At 64.2% G+C, this 20589-nt stretch overlaps 5 protein-coding genes across 6 annotated transcripts; 3 read left to right on the top strand and 2 right to left on the bottom strand.

The window, feature by feature from the left end:
- Positions 1-285: 285 nt before the first annotated feature.
- Positions 286-2873, top strand: METTL27 (methyltransferase like 27). Its single transcript, XM_075113086.1, has 5 exons — positions 286-425; positions 506-634; positions 717-852; positions 924-1016; positions 1454-2873. The coding sequence occupies exons 1-5, from the start codon at positions 318-320 to the stop codon at positions 1690-1692; spliced, it is 705 nt and encodes a 234-aa protein (XP_074969187.1). The 5' UTR covers positions 286-317; the 3' UTR covers positions 1693-2873.
- A 382-nt stretch (positions 2874-3255) lies between these two features.
- Positions 3256-10930, bottom strand: LOC142065997 (claudin-4-like). Its single transcript, XM_075112903.1, has 2 exons — positions 10659-10930; positions 3256-4102 (listed from the first exon to the last, which is right to left on the bottom strand). The coding sequence occupies exons 1-2, from the start codon at positions 10863-10865 to the stop codon at positions 3449-3451; spliced, it is 861 nt and encodes a 286-aa protein (XP_074969004.1). The 5' UTR covers positions 10866-10930; the 3' UTR covers positions 3256-3448.
- LOC142066005 (claudin-4-like) lies at positions 7041-8028 on the bottom strand. Its single transcript, XM_075112922.1, has one exon. The coding sequence runs from the start codon at positions 7766-7768 to the stop codon at positions 7139-7141; it is 630 nt and encodes a 209-aa protein (XP_074969023.1). The 5' UTR covers positions 7769-8028; the 3' UTR covers positions 7041-7138.
- Positions 10931-14710: 3780 nt separating the features above from the next.
- On the top strand, positions 14711-15833 carry LOC142066067 (claudin-3-like). Its single transcript, XM_075113046.1, has one exon. The coding sequence runs from the start codon at positions 14805-14807 to the stop codon at positions 15447-15449; it is 645 nt and encodes a 214-aa protein (XP_074969147.1). The 5' UTR covers positions 14711-14804; the 3' UTR covers positions 15450-15833.
- A 953-nt stretch (positions 15834-16786) lies between these two features.
- On the top strand, positions 16787-19510 carry ABHD11 (abhydrolase domain containing 11). 2 transcript variants are annotated; one of them, XM_075113044.1, is made up of 6 exons: positions 16787-16920; positions 17240-17375; positions 17459-17632; positions 18049-18219; positions 18500-18681; positions 18984-19510. In XM_075113044.1, exons 1-6 carry the CDS (start codon positions 16835-16837, stop codon positions 19120-19122), a joined length of 888 nt encoding a protein of 295 aa, XP_074969145.1. In that variant the 5' UTR covers positions 16787-16834; the 3' UTR covers positions 19123-19510. The 2 variants fall into 2 exon arrangements, with proteins under 2 accessions (XP_074969145.1, XP_074969146.1); XM_075113045.1 differs by lacking the exon at positions 17459-17632 and having other exon boundaries at positions 16788-16920.
- The last annotated feature ends 1079 nt before the right edge of the window (positions 19511-20589 follow it).

Genomic DNA, 20589 nt, shown 5'->3' on the forward strand with positions numbered 1-20589 from the left:
CGCCCGGCTCGCCGTTCCCACTGACGGAGCGGGACGGAGGCGGTGGCGGCTCAGGTCCGGCGGCCAATGGTGCGCGGGGGGCGTAGCCAGGGAGGGTGCACGGATCCAATGGTGCGCGGGGGGCGTAGCCAGGGAGGGTGAACGGATCCAATGGTGCGCGGGGGGCGTAGCCAGGGAGGGTGCACTGATCCAATGGAACGCGGGGGGGCGTACCGGGGAGGGTACGCGGAACCAATGGGATGTGGGGGGCCGTGCCGGGGGCGGGTGCGCGGAGCCAATGGGACGCGGAGGCCGTGGCCGGCGCGGCGCGGCGGGGGATGCGGGTGCCGGCGGGGGTGCGGGAGCGCGTGGCGTCGGTGCACGGCGCCGCGGCGCTGCCCGAGCGCTTGCGGCTGTACGATGGCTGGGCCGCTCGCTACGAACAGGTACCGGGGCCGGGAGAGGCGGGAGGAGCGGGGCAGCTCCGCTCCGCTCGCTGGCGCCGCTGAGCGCTGTGTCCCCGCAGGATGTGGCGGCGCTGGAGTACCGGGCACCGCACCTGGCCGCCGCTTCGCTCGCCTTCGCCTTCCCCGCGCCGCCCGCCGGGGCGCGGCTGCTTGACGTGGCCTGCGGCACCGGGCTCGTAGCGCGGGAGGTACCGAGCGGGGCTGGGCGGGGGTCGGCGGGACGGGGGTGCTAACGGTGCCGTGTGTCCGTCGGTCCGTCTGTCTCCGCAGCTCCACCAACGCGGCTTCCGCTGCCTGCACGGCGTGGACGGCAGCGACGGGATGCTGGAGCAGGCGCGGAGCACCGGCCTCTACCGGCAGCTGCGGCGGTGCGTCCTGGGCCGGGAGCCCCTGCCCTCGCCCGCAGGTAACGGGCGGCAGCGGGGAGCGGGCGCTGTCCCGCAGAGACCCCCGGTGGTGCCACGCGTGTCCCCGCAGAGCACTACGACGCCGTGACGCTGGTGGGGGCCCTGGGCGAGGGGCAGGTGCCGAGCGCGGCCCTGCCGGAGCTGCTCCGCGTCACCAGGCCGGGTGAGGGGCGTCCCCGCCGTCCCCTCCCCACCGCGACCCCCGGGGTGGCAGGACGGGGACACCGGGCCCCGGCGGGGCGCTGGCCCTGTGACACAGCAGGACTTGGCCTTGGCCCCGCTGCCAGCGGGGACGGGCAGGGACACCCCGGTCCCTGCCCCTGCGCACCAGCAGGGCTCAGGCAGGGGGACACGGCAGGAGGTGGCGGCACTCCTGATGTGTAACAGCATCCGCTCAGGTGTGACGCCCTGCCCGCCCTGCCCGCTCGCTGGCCTGCCCGCCCCCTGCTCGACCTCTGCCCGTCCTCTGCCCGCCAGCCTGCTGGACGACACCCAGCAGGGTCCCGCTGCCTCCCCTTGCCCCCCTCAGCCTTTCTGAGGGGCTGCCACCCCCAGCGTCATTGATCTGGCCTCAAAGTCACCCGTCCCCTCTCCCAGCAGGAGGCTTCCTCTGCCTGACGACAAGGAGCAACCCCTCGAACCTGCGGTACAAGGCGGAGCTCGAGGCAGCGCTGGAGAGGCTGGAGAGGCAGGGAGCCTGGCGGAAGGTGCTGGCCCAGGAGGTGGAGCGCTGGGAGAGGGCCACCTCCGAGGAGGAGAGCCCCCAGGGCACCGACTACATCTCCGGCGTGGTCTACATCTACCAGAAGTGCCCTGTGCCCCCCCTCGAGGAGGGCTGAGAGCCGACGCAGCTCTGGGGAGGCGGGCAGTGAGCACTTGGCCACTTGTAAAACCCAGCCCAGTGACCCCCTCCCAGAGCAGGGCGGCTACTGGGGGGTGATGACGTCTTTGGGGAGCATCCCCATTCCCTTCCCCAGCTCCTTCCCCCTAAGGTCTGGGCCCTAGGGACCTTCCCTGCTCCTCAGCATGGGGAGGGTCTCCCAGTTTCACCAGGGTCTCCTGGGCAGCACTGTTAGCTCTGACATTCAGGTGCTGTCCCCAACAAGGCCCTCACCGTGACTTCTCACAGACCCACCTGGCTGTTCAGAGCCACCTCCTGTCCGGGATGTCTTCTCCCTACCGTGCGCACCTCTCAGCCCTCATGGTCAAAATCTGGATCCTTCTTCATCTTCCCCACCTCAGACCTCCATGGTCTTTACCTGGGGACTGTTGGAGGTGGGTCCCCATTGCCACGTCCTGAGGCCCCCCCGACCTTGTTCTTACCGGGAGTTAACCCAGTACACCCTGAGGTGCAGGAAACCTCCGCATCCAAACCCAGAGCAGCTGTGCCAACAGGACACCCAGCCAGAGAAGCTTTCCAAGCACCACCTCAGTCTTTCATCCCGCAACACCTGCTTAAGTCTCATTTTCCTACAGCTTTGTAGTTAATGGTCTGGGTGGGAAATGAGGCTGGAAGGGACTTTGGGAGCCAGTGGCTTCTCCTCACCCAGGAGCTGCCTGGCATTGCCTGCCCAGCCAGTTCCCCAAGCCCCTTGCCATGCTGCCTCCACCCCTCCTCCTCCACTGGTCCCTTGGGAAGCTTTTTTACCCAAATCTCTTGCTGGGATATTTCCTTTTTTCCTTTTCTCTTTCCCCAGACCTGTTCCTGCTTGTCCCATTCCCATGACCCTGGGGAACAGGTTACTTCCCTCCCCTCGGGAGCTGTTCCCCAGCAGGAGGTGGTGGCTGTGTCTGTCCCCATCCCCCACTCAGGACATCCCACATCTCCCACATTGACCCTCCCTGTGATTCTTGTCACTCCTCCACATTGCCCTCTCAGGTCTTGGGGTCTCTGCCCCGATCATGAGTAACTGCCCTGCTCCCCTCCTGCTGTTTGTCCCCAGCACTGTCCCCTGAGCAGTTGGGGGTCATGGCTGTCTCCATCCCTGCACTTGGCTGCTGAATAAACCACCTGCCTCCACTGCCTGCCTGCTGTGTGGTGTTCCCAGAGCAGCGGGGCTGCAGACCCTCTGGGGTGGGCAAAGGAGGGTGGTCAGGAACTGGGGAGGGGTGATTTGGCCTTTTGCTGGGGTCACCTCCCAGTCCCTGGGCTCTCAAAGGACCGAGCTCTGGGAGCCTGGTGTCCCCCTGTGCTCCTCCTGGCTCTCAGCACCCTCTCTCTGCTGAGGGATGCGCAGGGAGCATCCCGGCTGGCTACTGCTGCATCCTCACGGGGGCGTGCCAGGTGCTGGGGCAGCAGCCCCAAAGCTGGCAGCAGCCTGGCAGGGCACGACACCCGTGAGACACGTCACCATACTCCCCAAACTGCCGCTTTGCAATGAGCCCAGGCAGCTCTGGTGGCACCAAGATGTTTATAGTCCATCGCGAGCGCAGCCCCAGCATGCCGGGGAAGGGCACATGTGGGAGGACTGTGCTGGGGGTGCAGCCAGTGTGAGGAGAGGCAGGAGGAGGCAGGGTGAGGGCAGGGGGGTGGCACGTGGAGGCAGGATGGGGATGGTGATGCTCTCCCTTGGGCTGGCACCTGGGTGTGGTGGCTCACACATAGTCTTTCATGGGGTAGCTCATCGGGCTGCAGGTTTTCACCGCTTTGTAATTCTTGACATAGGGATCCTGCTGGGATGGGGGTCCCGAGCAGCACAGGATGCCCCCACCAAAAAGCTGGAGGGCACTGGAGGCCCAGCCGATGTAGAGGGCAGCCCCCAGCTCTCTCTTGAGGGCCTCAGGCACCATGGGGTTGTAGAAGTTGCTGACGATGCTGTTAGCAGACCAGGAGACAGGGACAAGCAGCATGATGCTGGCCAGGATGAAGATGACACCTGCCACGATGGAGATCCTGGTCTTGGTGCTCTTGTCATCCACGCAGCGGGTACAATCTGCACCCGAGATAGCAGTGAGGAAGGCAAAGAAGGCCACGAAGATGGAGGTGACCACCAAGGCGCGAGCCGCTTGCAGGTCGGAGGTGAGCTCCAGCAGGGAGTCGTAGACCTTGCACTGCATCTGCCCTGTGCTTTCATACACGCAGTTCATCCACAGCCCTTCCCAGAAGACCTGGGCCACCACGATGTTGGAGCCAATGAAGGCTGTCACCTTCCACATGGGCAGCGCGCAGGTGAGAATGGAGCCCAGCCAGCCCAGCACAGCCAGCATCAGTCCACCCAGCTGCATCGTCATCGTTGCCATCGACAGCACCTGCAGGGACACAGCACAGCCATCACGTACATGGCCACAAGCCAGGGGGCTTTCTGAAGAGCAGGGACTTCATGCTGGGTTTGTCCTGTTCCCCATCTGGGTGGGAAAGGCTGCAGACCAGCACAGGAACGCGTGTGGCATGGGGCATTGCTGCAGGTCAACATGGGGACACCTGTGGCACGGAACACTGATGCAGGGCAGCATGGGGATGTGTGACATGGGGTGTTGCTACCAGTCAATAAGGGGACACGTGTGGCACAGAGCACCCAGGTCCTGAGGAGGCCAACGTGCAGAAGCCCCTGTGTGTCATGTTAGCCCCTACAATGTCCCCACAGCACAGGGCAGTCCTCTGCCACTGCCCCATGCCAGCGGGGCCATGCCCATGGCAAGTGTTAGGGAGGGAATGGCTTTTGGGGAGCAGGATAAGGGGCTTGTTGTGCCCATCCTGGCACACGCCAAACTGCAGACCCCCTCCACCCCACACTCATCCCACATCCTGCCATGGCAGCCACCCCACAGCGCCCACCCCATGCCCTGCTCCATTGCTGGTGCCTCAGCCTCCCTGCCCTCCCCAGCCACAAGCATCACGCCGCAGGGCATGGGCAGGCAAGGCAGTCCCCTGCCCTCACCACACTACTGGCTGCTCCCCAGTCAAGGGCAGGTTTTCTTTGTCCTTGGCAGCCATTCTGCAATGCCCTTTGGACCCGAGATTTCCTCTCTGAGACGCTGGTAATGGGTCAGAGCTCAGGTCTGCCTCCCAACCTGGCTGTGGTGCTCAGCACTTTCGGTGATACCCGCTTTTCCTTCACACCGGGAGCAGCACCGAGAGGGCAAACCTCCGGCAAGGGGCTACGGAGCCCAGGGTCACTGCAGACATCACCCCTGTAAAGAAGGGTGGCCAGTACAGGGGGGCCATGCTCGACACGCCAACGGCTCCGCCGTGGTCATACACGGCTGCCGTGGCCTCAGCCTGAATCACTGCTCAGCCCCAGGCAGAGCACAGCCCCAGTATCACCACAGGGCAGAGTGCACCCATGGCTGCTTGCAGCCACGCTTGGCAGCTGGGACCAGCTGAGTTTTTATGAGACCCAAGCAGCAGCAGGGTATCGGCTGTACAGGAGGTTTCATTGTGGTTTCTCTGGTCCTGGTTTCGATTTCTCTGGCCTCTCTTTCCCCATTGCATCTCCACGCCTTCCCCAGCACGTTTCATCCCTTGGCATCCCGACAGAAAGCCGGTGTTGAGACTTTGCCTTCCCCAGTCCATGAAAACCCCTTTGGGCCAAAAATAAAGTCCTTCTCTCCCAAAGAGAGGCAGACCAGCCTCCCGGGAGATCAGGGGGACGGGACGATGGGAAGCCATCCCGGGCACCCTTCCCCAGCCAGTGGGACCTAGAGTACAGGAGATACCCAAAATGGGTTGCAAGACCACCTGCAGCGGGTCAAGTGATGGCCCCGCTGATCCCGGCAAGGGTGCTCACCGGAGCACTGTGCTCACATTTCCACCCAGCCATGGGCATTATGGGGCTGTGGGAGCATTTTCCAACATTCCCACTCCCAGTGAAGGGATGGGGGAGCTGGAAGCCCTGCACACCCTGAGGCGCAAGGGAAGGGTGTTCCCAAGCTGGTGTAGCGCTGACTGTGCCCCGGCACAGCTTGCCATGCTGGAAGCAAGATAGGCAAAACACCCGCATTTCCCACACCAGCCCCAGGGTGCTCCCAGCCGGGGCTGTCGGGTGACCCCAGGGCCAGCACGCCCCGACACGCCCTTGCCAGTGCCTGTCACCTTCTCCCTGCTCCAGTGGGAAGATCGTGCCGAGAGAGGAGTGGGACAGGCACGACACCTTGTCCAGCACCACCAAGGCATCGTGCCATGGAGGCCACCCATTGCCACCCACTCCAGGGAGTAGGACCCCGGGGTGGCCCGGGGAGGGGACCACTGGGTGATGCCAGGGCTGGAGCAGGGGTCAGGGGGTGCCTGGGATCACAGAAGGCTCTGGAGAGCAGATGTGGGGGATCTCAGGGGGACAGGGGACCACAGCACAGGAGCACCGGGCTGTCCCGCCACTGAGGTGGGTGTTGGAGAGGGTAAAGAAAACAAAGCACAGCGGGGTCTGAGCAGCTGCTATTTAATGTGGGAAGGCTGTGACATGGGAATGGACAGCAGCACAGCTGGGGGAGGCACTGCAAGCCATCCCCTCCTGCCCCTGGCCCAGGCACCCCACTCAGGGGATGCCAAGAGGGGCCGTGGAGCTGGGTGCACCCCACGGGATGGGATCGGGTCCAGGAGTCACCCCGCTCTGTGCAGATGCACAGCCCCATTCCGCGCCCGCTTCCCCGACCGGTTCTCCCAGCCCAGCCGCTGTCTCCCCACTCCCAGGATAATGATGCCCCCGCCCCGGGGAGCTGCTGCGAGAAATCATGCGTCTGTACAGCCACTCTGAGCTCCAAAACTAGGTCAAAGTCAAATTCAGGGTAGGGGCAGGAGAGAGCCCCCGCTGCCCCCCGAGACCCTGCTGGGGTTTGCAGAGCCACCGCAACCCCATGACCCTGTGGGACAGGTTTGCTGTCCCCACCAGCACTGCTGCCCACCCCGAAGGGCACGTCCAGGGGGGTTTTACCAGGTGAGAGCCCTGTGCCACCTGCAGGATGGGCCCCCAGGAGCGCAGGGAGCTGTGTCACCGCATGGCACACCCCAATACCGGGAGCCAGGAGATGCTCCCAGGAGGGGAACAGGTGGTGTCCCAGAGAATTTGCCACGGCTGGGTGCTCTGGGGTGAGCAGGACCCCCGCCAGGGGGGCAGCTAGGACAGGATCTCCCTGTTCCATGTCTCAACTGAGATTAAAGAACCAGCTTCAATTCCCAGGCAAACAAAGGCAGCTCTGTCTGCCCTCCCTCGCACCGCCCCAGCACCTGGCCCTCCCCACCCCGGTGCCTGGCCAGCACCCAGCCCGGCTGGGGGGTCTGCAGGCCAGGGGTCCCCCAGGAGGTCCCGGCTCCCCGGTGAGGCTGGGGGTTGCAGGTGGGTGCAGCAGCTCCTAGACGTAGTTGCTGGCTGGCAGCGAGCGAGCAGCTGTGAACTTGGCAGAGTAGGGCTTCTCGCCCCGGGGGGGGCAGGTGCAGCAGAGGATCCCCCCCCCCAGCAGCAGGAGCGTGGAGGCCGCCCAGCCCACGTAGAGAGACGATCCCAGGTCCCGCTTCTGGGAGTTGGTGACCAGTGGGTTGTAGAAGTCCCGGATGATGGTGTTGGCTGACCAAGAGACAGGGATGAGGGTGAGGATGCCGGAGAGTATGAAGATGACACCGGAGAGGATCATGACCTTGGCTTTTGCAGTGTCGTCCTCCACGCAGTTGGTGCACTTGCCACCTGTGACAGCAAGCAGGGTACCCAGGATGGCCAAGACGATGGCCACCACCACCAAGGCGCGGGCGGCTTGAAGGTCCTGCGGCAGGGCCAGCAGGGAGTCGTAGACCTTGCACTGCATCTGCCCCGTGCTCTGCACCACGCAGTTCATCCACAGCCCTTCCCAGATGATCTGGGCCACCACGATGTTGTTGCCGACGAAGGCCGTCTCCCTCCACATGGGCAGCGCGCAGCAGAGGATGGAGGCCAACCAGCCGATGACAGAGAGGGCAATGCCCAACACCTGCAGCCCCATGGAGGCCATCGCTCACCACCTGCAGCCCTGCCTGCCTACTGCAGCACAGTGCTGGCTGCCGGGACCATGGCAGGCGTTATATGCCTTTGCCGAGGGAGGAGCACCGGTTGCTGCCTCCAGCCTGCCGCCAGCACCGGACAGAGGGGTAAAACCAGTTTCCCAGGATTCCTCCACTTGCATTTCTCCCTGCAGCGATGACACTTAATATCCCAGCTGCTCCCACGGAGGAGGATGCAGGGGACCAGAATCAGGCCACCCAGGAGTGGAATGTGTCCCTCCGCTTCCCGTGGGCAGGCAGGAGATGCCAAGAGCAGCCACTGGGGCTCAGCCTCAGATGCTGAAGGGAAAGAGCTGGTGTCCGGGCATTGTGATATCTCTGCCATCACTGCCAGCGCCTCCTGCTCCATCACCTGAATGGGGTCCCTCCATGTTTTCAAACCTGAGTTTTCCCCCAGCTCGTGGGGCAGCTGTTCTGGTCCAGCCCCATGCCAGGGGAGCAGCACATTGTCCCTGCCCCGCTGCTGGGCTCCATGCCCGGCAGGACACAAGTGGCTCTTGTTTGTTCCTTGGCGTCCGTACCAGCTCTTCCCAGCCCTCCATCAGGCCTCGGGCAGGAGGTGTCACCGCCCAGACCCACAAACCGGTTGGGGCAGCTGCTGGTTCCCCATGGAGGAGAGATGGCGCTGCCTGGGGCAAGCAGGGGCAGACCCCAAAACCCACCCCACCCTCTGCTCCACCGCCAAGCCGGCGTTCATATGGCAGCCCTTGGTCTCAGCTCTGCTGGCCTCCCACTGCCTGTGCTGCCGGCACTGCTGGCCAGGCTCGATGGGACAGGGCTGTAAGGGGCCGAGGTGGCCTTGAGGTGACCCAGTGGGGACCGGGGTGCCAGGCGCAGGCAGGGCAGCGGGGCCAGCAGGGCCACGTGGTGCTGGCAGCATTTTGTCACAAACACCCATACCCACTGGCCATGTGTGCCGATACCAAAGATAATGCCGACGCCAATACTGATGCCAGTCCTTTGGGTGCTGCCTGACGTCACCTTCTTTAATCCATGAGCACCCACACACACATATCCCCTCTCTGCTCCCTCCAAAGTCCCTCCAGCATCCGCACAGGCACAGCAGGACGTCACACACACTGCAAGGATGGACACGTGGTCATTGTATCATTCCCCCACCTCAGCTTAATCTCAGGCTTCTGGAAAAGATAACAGGGCCTGAGGTAATCTCAGTTTTTCCAAACACTGGGGTTACTGTTACGATCCAATCTCTTGTGCTGTTTGGTGCGACAGGCTCTAGAGCTGTCACTGCCCACACCAGGACGTCCCCGGGCATTGCGCCCGAATGCGGTGGGACAAGCTGGGTGGTCCATGCACCATGGTGCTGTGAGGATGCCAGTGGGGCCTGGGTGCCTGAGGGTGCTGATGCCTGGCGTGGCAGGAGTGGGCAGGGCACTCGGGGACTCGGGTCTCACTGCAGACCCTGACCCATGGGGACAAGCCAGGGTCCTTCCTGCCCAACCTGTGCTAGAGAGCCTCCCAGTCCCCCACCCGTCCATCTGTCCTGCTGGAGTGCCCACATTGCTCACATACCAGCATGCCCAGCCCAGGGCTGGAGCCTTGTGGTCAAGGGCTCCCTTTAATCTGCAGGGCTCCAGATCATCGCCGCCGGGGCCAGACTCTGCCTGAGGCTGAGCATGGCTTTCACCTCCCAGCCAGCCGCTGTAACCACCAAGTTATTTGGGGTTGGAGACAGGCATGCACCCACATGTGTGTACCTTGTATGTGCCGTGTCCCCGCAGGGGTTGTGCCCTACTTAAGGCATGCCTCTGGGCTAGGGACAAATGGCAAGGTGGGGACAAATGGCAAGGTGGGGACAGGGACACTCTCCCACGCGTGCAGCATCAAACGCCTGAGCTTCTCACACTCCCCCTTGGAGCTAGAGCAGGCGCCAGCACGGCCCTCTGACAGCCAATTACTGTAATTAAAGTCGGAACGTGACATATATTCAAACTGGTGGCTGCCACCCAGCCCCCATGCCCTTTCCCACATCCCCCAGCACTACCAACCAGAACAACCAGCCCTGCGTCCCCAGCACTGCCAGCCAGCGGGACAGACGGACATGGGCTCAGTAGGGAGCGGAGGAGCAACCACTGACTCTCGAGGCAGCACCCTGTCACCAACACGCACTGAGCCAGAGAATGCTCGTGCAGCACAGGTGGGATCGCGGCACTGCCGAGCGCCTCAGCACATGCCATTCGGGGCCATCCCCACAGGGACACCAACCTCACAGCCCTATCCACGCCCAGATGCATCCCGCAGGACCTCAGCCCTGGCTTTATCCCAGTGCCACCTGCAAGGGGACACGGCACAGGAACATGTCGTGATGGGACCACAGCCCACCCACTCAGCAGGGAGCTCCCCCACCCCAGAACGGAGTGCTCATCCCATCCCAAGCTGTCACCACCTGGCACCTGCCCCAGCACCCAGACAGGTGTGGGAGCCCTGCACCAAATCCAGTGGGATTTGCAGGACGGGGCGACCCATCCCCAATCACCCCCACTTCACTGGGATGAGGATGTGCTGCAGCCCCACAGCTGGGCAGCGAGGCCGTCCCCAGGCAGGGAGGCAGCATTAAACCCAGTGTCACCACGATGCCGGTCACTGCCGGGTACACGGAGGAGGCTGCGCCACCCTGACCTTGCACAGGGCAGAGGACACCCTGCAGGGAGAGGGCTCACAGCACAAACCCTCTGCCAAAGGGCTTGGGGACATCCCCACCCGGGACACAGGTGACATTCCCACCTCACAAACACACCCAGCACGAGCTCAGCCCTGTGCCGCTGAGCCGAGAGCCCCTCATCCCCCAGCACCCACACATGAACTTGCCAACCCAGCTACCTCCAGGTCCCAAAAAGGCGGGTGAGACTTGCCGGCAAGCGGTGATCCCCCAGGATCTCCAACTTCACATCCACCGAGCAAGGCACAGCCACCAGCCCTCCTGCTCAGCCAGCACAGAGCTGGGCAGCCTCTCCCTGCTGGTGGCCGGGGATTAGTTACTGGCAGGCCAGAGACAGAATGTTCCCAAAAAAAGTCCTTGCCCAACATAAAACCCCCCCAACCGGCTCAAATATGCAGAGTCAGGTTGTTTCCTGCAATGGGAAAGCAAAGTCCTATCGGCTCGGCAGGAGAGGAGCCGTGTGACGGCAGCTGCAGCATCCCCAGGGGGATGCAGCTGCTGTGCAGCAAGAGCTGCTGCAAGAAACGGGACCTTTGGCCTGAAGTCGCTCCAAAAATAAAAGCCCTGCCCAATTTGCTGAGCAACAAGCAGCTCTGAATAGGGAAAATATGCCCAAGTGCTGCCGAGGTGGTTGTCACAGGGACAGGGGAGATGATGGCCACGGCACAGGAAGGGGGATGTGAGCGGTACAATGGGGGGGATCCCCCCACGGGCGACGCTCAGAGGAAGCGGGATGCTGCGGCAAAGACCCAGGGAGACATTCTGAAGGCACCAGGGTGGGGACGCCCCAGGCGTGCTGAGATTTTGGGTGACCCACCATCCCCCTGCCAGGTATGATCAGACTGTGTCCCCCGCTGCCCCCCCAGCGCCCCGCAGGCCGACCAGGCGCCGTCACTGCCGGCAGCTCCATCCCCACCCCACCAGCAGACAGAGCTACCATTGATGCTCAGAGCCACCTTACCTGCTCACCGCCGCCGCCGAAGGGGCTTCAACAATGGGCTGCCTGTGTGCCCTGGCCGGGGCAGAGCCAGCAGCCCCGCGCCTGAAATATAAGCAGCCGAGGCAGCATTTACCGCCCCGGCCCAGCTCCCCCGGGGGGGGAAACACGCCGTCACTCCCAAAACCGCAGGGGAGGGGGAACACCCCAAACTCTGCACCAGCTGCCGGGCGCACGTGAGCGGGACGTGGCCCCACGGCACCCGGGGCAGTTTCTGCTGTCACCTCCTGCTCACCACTGGGGTGCTGGGTGCAGGGGACACAGGGGGATGCCGGTGGTAGGTGCCCCCCCCACCAGTACAGGTGTCCTTCCTGCAGCGCAGGCCACCAAATTAGCAATGGTCCCATGACCTTTGGGTCTGACCTTTGTCCAGGGTCACCATATCACAGGGAGGAAAACCTGTCCCCATGTCACCAGTGGCTCCATGTGGTCACCCTGTCGTGTCCCCATCCTGGGGGACCTGCTGCAGGTGATGCTCCCTATCCCTTCCCAGCTGTGGGGGGAGAGCAGAAGGGGACACAGCAGCGGTAGGGATGGGGATGCTCCCAGGGCATGATCCGCAGGGATGCTGGCCCCACTCAGCTGTTTTCAGTAAACACCAGCAAGCCAGTTTGCTTACCACAAGAATGCATCCTGAAGCGTGTGGCAGTGGCCGGCACACCGAAACCCTGGTGATTTGCCCCTTCCTCTGCCGTGAGTCAGGCGGCAGCAGCGCAGCACCGCAAGTAGCCTGTACTTTGGGCAATTTGGGATGACGAAGTGGGGACGCGGCGTGTGGGGTTCTGATTGCAGGGTCGGGGGCTCTGGTGCTTCTCCTGCCCCATCTCACCCCACCCCTGCCCCAGTAGCCCCTACCCCAAGGGTATCCCCACTGCCCCATACACCTGCCTGGCGGATCCCCCTCTTCCCCTGCCCCACACCCCTACCTGGGGTATCCCCATTGCCCCACAGCCTTACCTGGGGTGTCCCCCTGCCCTACACCCCTGTATGAGTTATCCCCCCTGCCCCAAATCCCTACCCAGGGCTACCCCCACCACCCTACACCCCTTCCTGGGGTATCCCCATTGACCCACACACCTGCATGGGGTACCCCCCTGCCCCAAAGTCCTACCTGGCATGTCCCCCCTGCCCCAAACCCCTGTATGGTATATCCCCCCCTTGCCCCACACCTCTATCTGGGGTACCCCCTACCCCACAGCCCCTGCAACCATGTATGCACTGTGGGGTGCGTGCGTGTGCACCCATGCCGCTGTCGTGTGCCTGTTCGCCTCTTGGCTGCGTGTGTCTCTCTGACTGCGTGAGCAGCTGCGTGTCCGGGTGTCCCTGCCAGCAGAGGGGGTGTGAGTTTGTGTGTGTGTGTATCTGTGCGCCTGTGCGCACCTGCACCCAAGGGCCGCCGGCACGGCCCTGCCTGAGCTGTGCGCTGCTGGCACCCCTGCCTGCAGAACTGGGGGGCCCTCAGCCAGCCCAGACCCTGCTCTGCTTGGGGGCGGCAGTGCCGGCGGCACCCTGGCAGGACTGGCCCTGTACCCACCATCACCTGCCGGCAGCACTGGCATCAAAGGCACCCCAAGGTACCCCCGAGGGCCAGGACACCCCAGCAACAAGGGAACAAGGCCCTGGAGTGCTGATTGCATGGGCATATATGAGCAGCATATATGGGGTCACCCCTGGGTACGCCCACAGCCACCAACCCTGGCTGACTGTGGGGGGCTTGGGGTGTCTTTGGCAGGGTGATCAGGGTACAATGGGGTGGCAGAAGCCCACCTGGCCAGATACAGGGTACTTTTGGGATGCCATGGACGGGCAGAGGCTAACCTGGCTGATACAGGGTATTGGGGTGTGACAGGGTGGTGGAGGTGAGAATCAGGGTGCTGCAAGGGGCCAGAGGCCAACCTGGATGGATATGGGGTGCTGGGGTGACATGGGGTAACAACAGCTGACTCAGCCTGATATGGGGTATTGGGGTGCTGTGGGGTGCCAGGGGCTGACCCCACTGGCTATTACGGTTCAGGGTGCTGCAGGACAGCAGAAGCTGACCCAGCCAGATGTAGGGTTTTCGGGGTGCTGTGGGGCATCTGAAGCTGATCCCCCCAGCTATGGGCTTTCAGGGTGCTACAGGGCACAGCCAGGTGGATGCAGGGCTCCCCCCATCGCAGACCTTGGGTGCCTGAGCAGGGAGGGCTCCCTCTGCGGCACCGGCTGCCAGCATCCCGCCGTGCTCTTGAGTAGTTAATAAGTTGTAGGGGAGATTTCAGCGCCAGCAGGGAACAGGCAGCAGCAAGCCCGTGTCCAGCGGGGGCTGGCGACCACATTCCTGGGGGACGAGGCGGGGGCTGGAAACGCCAGCATAGCCACTGGCTTGCAAGGTTGGGGGGATGGCTGATGGGGGACACACATGCACCCCACAGCCATGGGGCTTCTGCTGCCAGGTCTGAGGGTGACTGCCGGCAGCCTGCCTGCACCTGCCTTGGTTTATTTTTTTCCCTTTGCTGGCTGCCTGCTCAGGTTGACCGAGTGACGCTGCCGGGGCGTTTACGTGCGTTATCTGCTTCCTTCAAGGCCAAAATATTTGAGCAGGATGAATAAAGATATTTATCATCCGGCCAGGGGATCCCCGCCGGCACTCCCTGCCCGGCAGGGTGGGAGCACGAGGGGAGCAGGAGGGGGCCGGGGCAGGGGGGAACGGTTCCCCCGGCCCCCTCCTGCACCCACCTTGCTGGGCAGGGACGACCCATGGGTCCCCTGAGACAGTGGTGTCAGAGCAACAAACATCAAGGCATGGTGAAGGGGTTGCACTTTGCACGGCGATGCAAAGGTGCCCGGTGCTTGCCAAACCCAGGTTAAACGTGAGCACTGATAAGATGTTCCAGAAATAAACCAAACTGGACCCGCCAGCACCTCTGGGGGGGGAACGGTAAAGTCAAGGGGGTTCAGTGGGTCCAAATGAGCATGGTGGCCATACTTCCTGGTGTCCATCACCCTGAAACTGAGGGGATGGCGTAGCAGGTGGTGTCTCTCCCCGTCCCGCCCTTCTCCGGTAACCCGGCGCCATCTCTGCAAACAAAGGGGAGGGTGTGGGACGCGGGTGATGGTGACGGAGGAGCGGAGGAGCGGAGAGGAGCGTCCAGTAGCGAAACCCCACCCCGGGCGGGCGCTTGAGCTGGCCCCGCCAGCCCTTATAAGCACAGGTGCACCCAGGTGTAAGCTGATCCCCCAAGGGCTGCAAGCGGTGACGGGTGACGGCAACGGTTTCGGTCCGTAAGTTCTTCTCCGCCATCGTCTGAAGCACGGCAGCAAACCGGCCACCATGTCGATGGGGCTGGAGATCGGCGGGGTGGCATTGTCGGTGCTGGGTTGGTTGTGCAGCATCATCTGTTGCGCGTTGCCCATGTGGAGGGTGACGGCCTTCATCGGCAACAACATCGTGACAGCCCAGATCATCTGGGAAGGGCTGTGGATGAACTGCGTGGTGCAGAGCACGGGGCAGATGCAGTGCAAGGTCTACGACTCCATGCTGGCCCTGCCGCAGGACCTTCAAGCCGCCCGTGCTCTCCTGGTGGTGGCCATTGTCTTGGCCATCCTGGGTTTACTGGTGGCCATCGTGGGCGCCCAGTGTACGCGCTGTGTGGAGGATGAGGGCACCAAAGCCAAGATCACCATCGTCTCCGGCGTTGTCTTCATCCTCTCCGGCATCATGAATCTCATCCCCGTCTCCTGGTCGGCCAACACCATCATCCGGGATTTCTACAACCCACTGGTGCTCGACGCGCAGAAGCGGGAGCTGGGCACCTCACTCTACGTGGGCTGGGCGGCCTCTGCACTCCTGCTGCTGGGGGGGGCCCTGCTCTGCTGCTCCTGCCCCCCCAAAGACGACAGGTATCCCACCGGCAAGGTGGCCTACTCCGCCCCGCGCTCCGCCGTCACCAGCTACGACAAGAGGAACTATGTCTGAGCCCCCCGGGACACCCCTGCACCCCCCGACATCCCACCCCCCCACCCCCCACCCCAGGACCCTCATCACCCTCCACGGGGACCGGGGACGGAGGCACCGGGGCGGGGGGGGGCGCGAAGGAGGGGACGGGACGGCCGCGGGGTCAGGGCCGGGCTGTGTAAATAGAGACAGTTTCGGTTAAACAAGAGGCGGTTTCGGGTCGGCGGGAGAAGCGGCGGCCGGCGTGCCCCTGCCCGGGCCGACGGGACAGGATGGGGACGGAGATGGGGACGGTGCCCCCCACCTCCAGTGCCCCCCCCATCGCTGCCGGCCGGACACCGTCTGTCCCTGTTACGCGTGGTCTGTACCGGTTACATTTGTCAATAAACGTGTCCTGTTTTGGTAGCCTGAGTATCCTTGGCGCGGGGAGGGGGGGGCGGGGGGCAGGATCCCACCCGGTACAGGGAGGGGGGCCGGGGCTACAGCCCCCCCCAGGGAGCCACCCCACTCCCTGCGTGATGGCAGCGCCCCGGCGGCACTGGATTTGGGGGCGGGGGTCTCACGCGCAGCCCCTCTCCCCCCTGAGCCCGGGGGTCTCTGCTCGGACAGGGCCCCTCGCCCCCTCCCCGTTCGGGGGCAGCTTTCCGGCAGCTGGTGGGGCGGGAGGCAGCGGAGCAGCCGCTGAAATCCTGCAGCGGCACTCCCTGCCCGCCCGGTTCAAAGTCTGGCTCCGCAGCGGGGAACACGGGGCGCTCCCCCCGCGCCCCAGAGCGGGGGCTGGGGCGAGGCCGCCTTGCACAACCGCCTCCCCCCCCCCCGGCCTCGGCAGGGCCCGCCGGCCCGGCCCGGCCCGGCTCGGCACCCGCCTTCCCCGCCACGCTCCAGCGGGCAAGGACAAAAGGGGAAGGAGCTGCGGCAGGTGCACGGCCAGACCCAGCGCTGGCCGGGGCCGAGCTGGCGAGCAGGTAGCGGGGCCGAGCAGGCTCCCCAGCTGCCCGCTGCCCGCCCCGCTGCCTGCCCCGCTTTCGGTAAAACGCTGCCCACGGGCAGGCAGCAGCGGGAGGTGCTGATGCCCTCGGCCCTGGATGCACCTGCAGGCAGGAGCAGGCAGCTGAAGCCCACCGGCCCCCCGCGCTCCGTCCCTGCCCGCAGGCACGAGATCGGTCCGATTCGGGTTTCCCCGGCCCGCCCCGGGGCCCCGGCCGGACCGAGGCGGGGGCGGCAGGGCCCCGGGGCGGGCGGGCCGCAGGCCGCCGGTCACCTTGCGGCCGAGGAGCGGGCAGAGCCCGACGTCCTGCGGGAGGAGGCCCCTCCGCCCGCCGCCAGGGGGCGCCTGCCGCCAGTAGCGGGGCGGGGCAGCCCGCCCGCACTGCGTCACGCCCACACGCGCCGCCGCCGCCGCCATCATGCTCCGCCGGCTGCCTCGCGCCCCCGCCCTGCCAGGGCGGCCGCGGCCCCCCCCGCCGCCCACCGCTTCCCGCTCCGTGGTGACGTAAGGGTTCGGCCGCGCGCGGGGCGGGGGCGGTGGGGGGGGAGGGGGTCCCGAGAGGAGGGGCGGGGCCGCTAGCGGGGTCGGACCCCGCCCCCGTCGGTAATCCCGCCCCCCCCACAGGAGGGGCCGGGCTCGCGGGGGGCCGAGAGGCGGGGCCGAGAGGCCGTGGCCCCGCCCCCCGGCACCCCACCCTCCTTGCCAGCAGGGCAGCCCTGGTCACGCCCCCCCCCGCCCCGGCCACGCCCCCACTGTCCCTCACCGCGCCCCCAGCGTCCATGGCCACGTGCCCGGACACGCCCCCACGCCCCTCTCCCCGCAGTGCCGTGCCGCTGGCCCACGCGGAGCTGGGGTCCCGCGGGGACCGGCTGCCCCTGGTGCTGCTCCACGGGCTCTTCGGCAGCCGCGGCAACTTCCAGACGGTGGCCAAGGCGCTGGTGCGCCACGGGAGCGGCAAGGTGAGGCCCGGGGCGGGGGCGGCCGCAGCGCCCCGAGGAGCGGGGCCCGGGCGCGGGGTGACGCGGTGCCCCCGCCCAGGCAGGTGCTGATGCTGGACGCCCGGAACCACGGCGGCAGCCCCCACAGCCCGCTGATGACCTATGAAGCGATGAGCCTGGACGTGCAGCACCTCCTGACCCACCTGGGCATCACCAAATGCATCCTCCTGGGACACAGCATGGGGGGCAAGACGGCCATGACACTGGCCTTGCAGCGGGTCGGCAGGCGCGGGGCTCCGGGGGAGGCGGGCTCCGGGGGCTCCTGCAGCGGGAGGCTGCAGGAAGGGGGGTGGCACCTGTGGGGGCTGTTCACAGGCACCGCCCTTGGCCGCAGCCCCACACGAGGTGGCTTTTCTCCCTCGCGGTTGGGGGTGCTGTCCCACTCAGAGTTGTAAGCCAGGCTGCGGGAGCAGGAGCAAGTCTCTTGTCCACCAGGCCATGCTCTGCCCTGTCCCTCCAGCACGATTGCAGGGGAGCTTGGAGAGCTGTGCCAAGACGCAGGGACTCAGGAGCTCTCTGCTGAGGCAGGAGGGAGCTAAAAGCCTCCAGGGGGTCTGAGCGGGAGTAGAGCCCTGTGCCTGATCTCGCTGGGGAGATCTTGGCTGGCATCCATCTGCCCTGCTTGTGTCCCCAGCCAGACCTGGTGGAGCGCCTCATCTCCGTAGACATTAGTCCCGTCTCAACCGCACCTGTCTCTGAATTCTCTGCCTACATCTCCGCCATGAAGTCGGTGAAGATCCCGGATGGTCTGCCCCGCTCTGCAGCTCGCCAGCTGGCTGACGATCAGCTGTGTCCTGTGGTCCAGGTAGGAAATGCCACTGCTTGCGTGGGGTTTCTGCTCCCACCCTGTCCCTGGGACAGGAGCGCAGGCCTTTAGGGCCACGGTCCCAGCGGGACTCTTTCCACCCCTGCTCACTCACCGCCACCATGGGCAGCTGGAGGACATCTCAGCAGGGCTGCAGGGGCAGTGGGGAGTGTGACGGCACGGGAGACGGGCAGAAGGTGGAGGAGAGGATGGAGGGTGCCAGGACATCTTGAGGGCTTGTCACTCTTACTGAAGAGTGTACGATCCCCTTTTGTTGCAGCTCCCGCAGCTGAGACAGTTCCTCCTTACCAACCTGGTGGAGGTGGAGGGCCGCTACATCTGGCGGGTGAACCTGGAGGCTATTTCCCAGCACTTGGCAGATATCATGAACTTCCCAGTTTTCCACAAGCCATTTCCTGGCCCTGCACTCTTCTTGGGAGGATCCAACTCGCCTTATATCAGGTGGGACTGGAGAGAAGCGGTTCGAAGTCTGTGGTTTGACCCCTTGTGCTCTCCTGTGGCTGTCCAGGGTGGGAGGAAGACCCCAAGATGGGGAATGTCCTGGAGCGAGCTCTGAGCTTCCGGCAGCCAGTGACACCCATGCACTAGAGAGCGAGGGGGAACCTGGGGGCAGCCCTGGGCATTCCCAGCAGGGAAGGGGACGTGGTCAGACCTGGCATCCCCCTTTACCTGGGTAGGGTGAGGGAAGGCACCTGGATGGACCTCTGACCATGCTTCCCATGGTGTATTCTCTTGTCCTGCAGCTCCAAACACTTCCCGGAGATCCAGCGCCTTTTCCCCAAGGCGCATGTCCAGTACATCGAAGGTGCAGGGCACATAGTCCATCAGGATAAATTTGAAGAATTCATCACTGCTGTCCTCAATTTCCTGCCACCACCGTAGCGCTGGGGACCAGGGTTTCTGCAAGCACCATGTGGGACCTGAGGAGCTCTGGGCAGTAACGCAGGGCGCTGGGCTCTGTAAGGAGGGGCCCAGCCTGGACCGGCTGCCCACATTGCAGCCTGATCCTGCTTGCAGGGCCTTCTCCTACCCCGGGTCACTTGGGGATGGGGTGGAGAGGCACCTCCATCTCTCCCAGGGACGCAGGGTGACCCCGGCCCAGGACACTGCCCTTCCTGTGCAGCCTGTCCTGCCTGCACTGGAGTGTCTCGGGTGCAAGGAGGGGGCAGGAGAGCCCTCTTGTTTTCCTGCTGCCAGACCACCTGGTTGTGGATCTGGCTGTGATTTCACAGAACATGCAATAAAGCTGAATCCATGCCAAGGCAGAAAATGGTTTGGATGTGGCTGTGGAAGACTGGAAGGGTGGTGGTGGGCACAGGAAGGGGCTCTTGCTTACTAGCAGGGATGCTGGTGAGAGGTGACAACTGGGCTGGGCCCGTGACGCGTCCAGCTGTGAGAACAGTGTGCATAAGACAGGTCTGAGGATCTTTTTCAGCTCCCAGGGGGGATCACATCCTTCCCCCTCAGGGGCAGCAGGAGGATTGGGGAATGGGGGAAGCTGCCTCCTGAGCAAGTTGATGCTGCGAGCGAGCGTGCGAGGGGGAGGCATGGAAATTCCTCTGGAACGCATCTGCTCAGTCTTCCCTGAAGGTGGGCATCCCCTCGTCCCTGAGCTCCAGTCAATTTCTTGCTTCCCACCTAGTCAGTGTCCCCTGAGAAGGCAACCTAACAGCAGCTACTGCTGGCCGTAAAGACCATCTGCCCACTGCAGGCTAAAGGCAGTGGAGCGGTGCTGTCTGCCGTGAAGGTCCCTTTGTTAGACAATGGTAGAGCCAGAGACAGGTGGAAGCAGCTCTGGGGGTGATGGATCATCTGTGTTGCAACTGTTGAGAGACACTAACCAGCTCTGCATTTGGTGGAACCACGCTCTGACCTGGAAACATGAACAGGGACAGCTACCAGAAAGAGCCTGTGACCAGAGAGATCCAGTATCATCCCCCCACCAGGATGTAGGCAGGGTCTTCCAGGGAAGCAACAAGTGGAAACAAATCCACAATTGGGGCAGCAAAAACACCCCTCCCTTGCCCACCACGTCCCCCCAGGTGCGTCTGCACAATAGGTATGAGGCTATAGATGTGGAGGACCAGTCAGTGGATGATGTAGATGTCGATCCATCTACACCAGAGGAGTCACCAAGATCAGAAAGACCTACGTCCCATATTACAGCCGCCTCCACAAAGAAGAAAAAATGGGTCATAGTTGTAGGAGACTCCCTTCTGAGGGGACCAGAGGGTCCAATATGCCGGGCTGACCCTCCTCATAGGGAAGTCTGCTGCCTCCCAGGAGCCCGGGCTACAGATACCGCTAGGAAACATTCTAGCCTGGTACCACCCTCCGACTGCTACACGT

Source organism: Phalacrocorax aristotelis, chromosome 18 (assembly GCF_949628215.1).
Source record: "Phalacrocorax aristotelis chromosome 18, bGulAri2.1, whole genome shotgun sequence".
In the NCBI taxonomy this organism is placed as follows: Eukaryota; Metazoa; Chordata; class Aves; order Suliformes; family Phalacrocoracidae; genus Phalacrocorax; species Phalacrocorax aristotelis.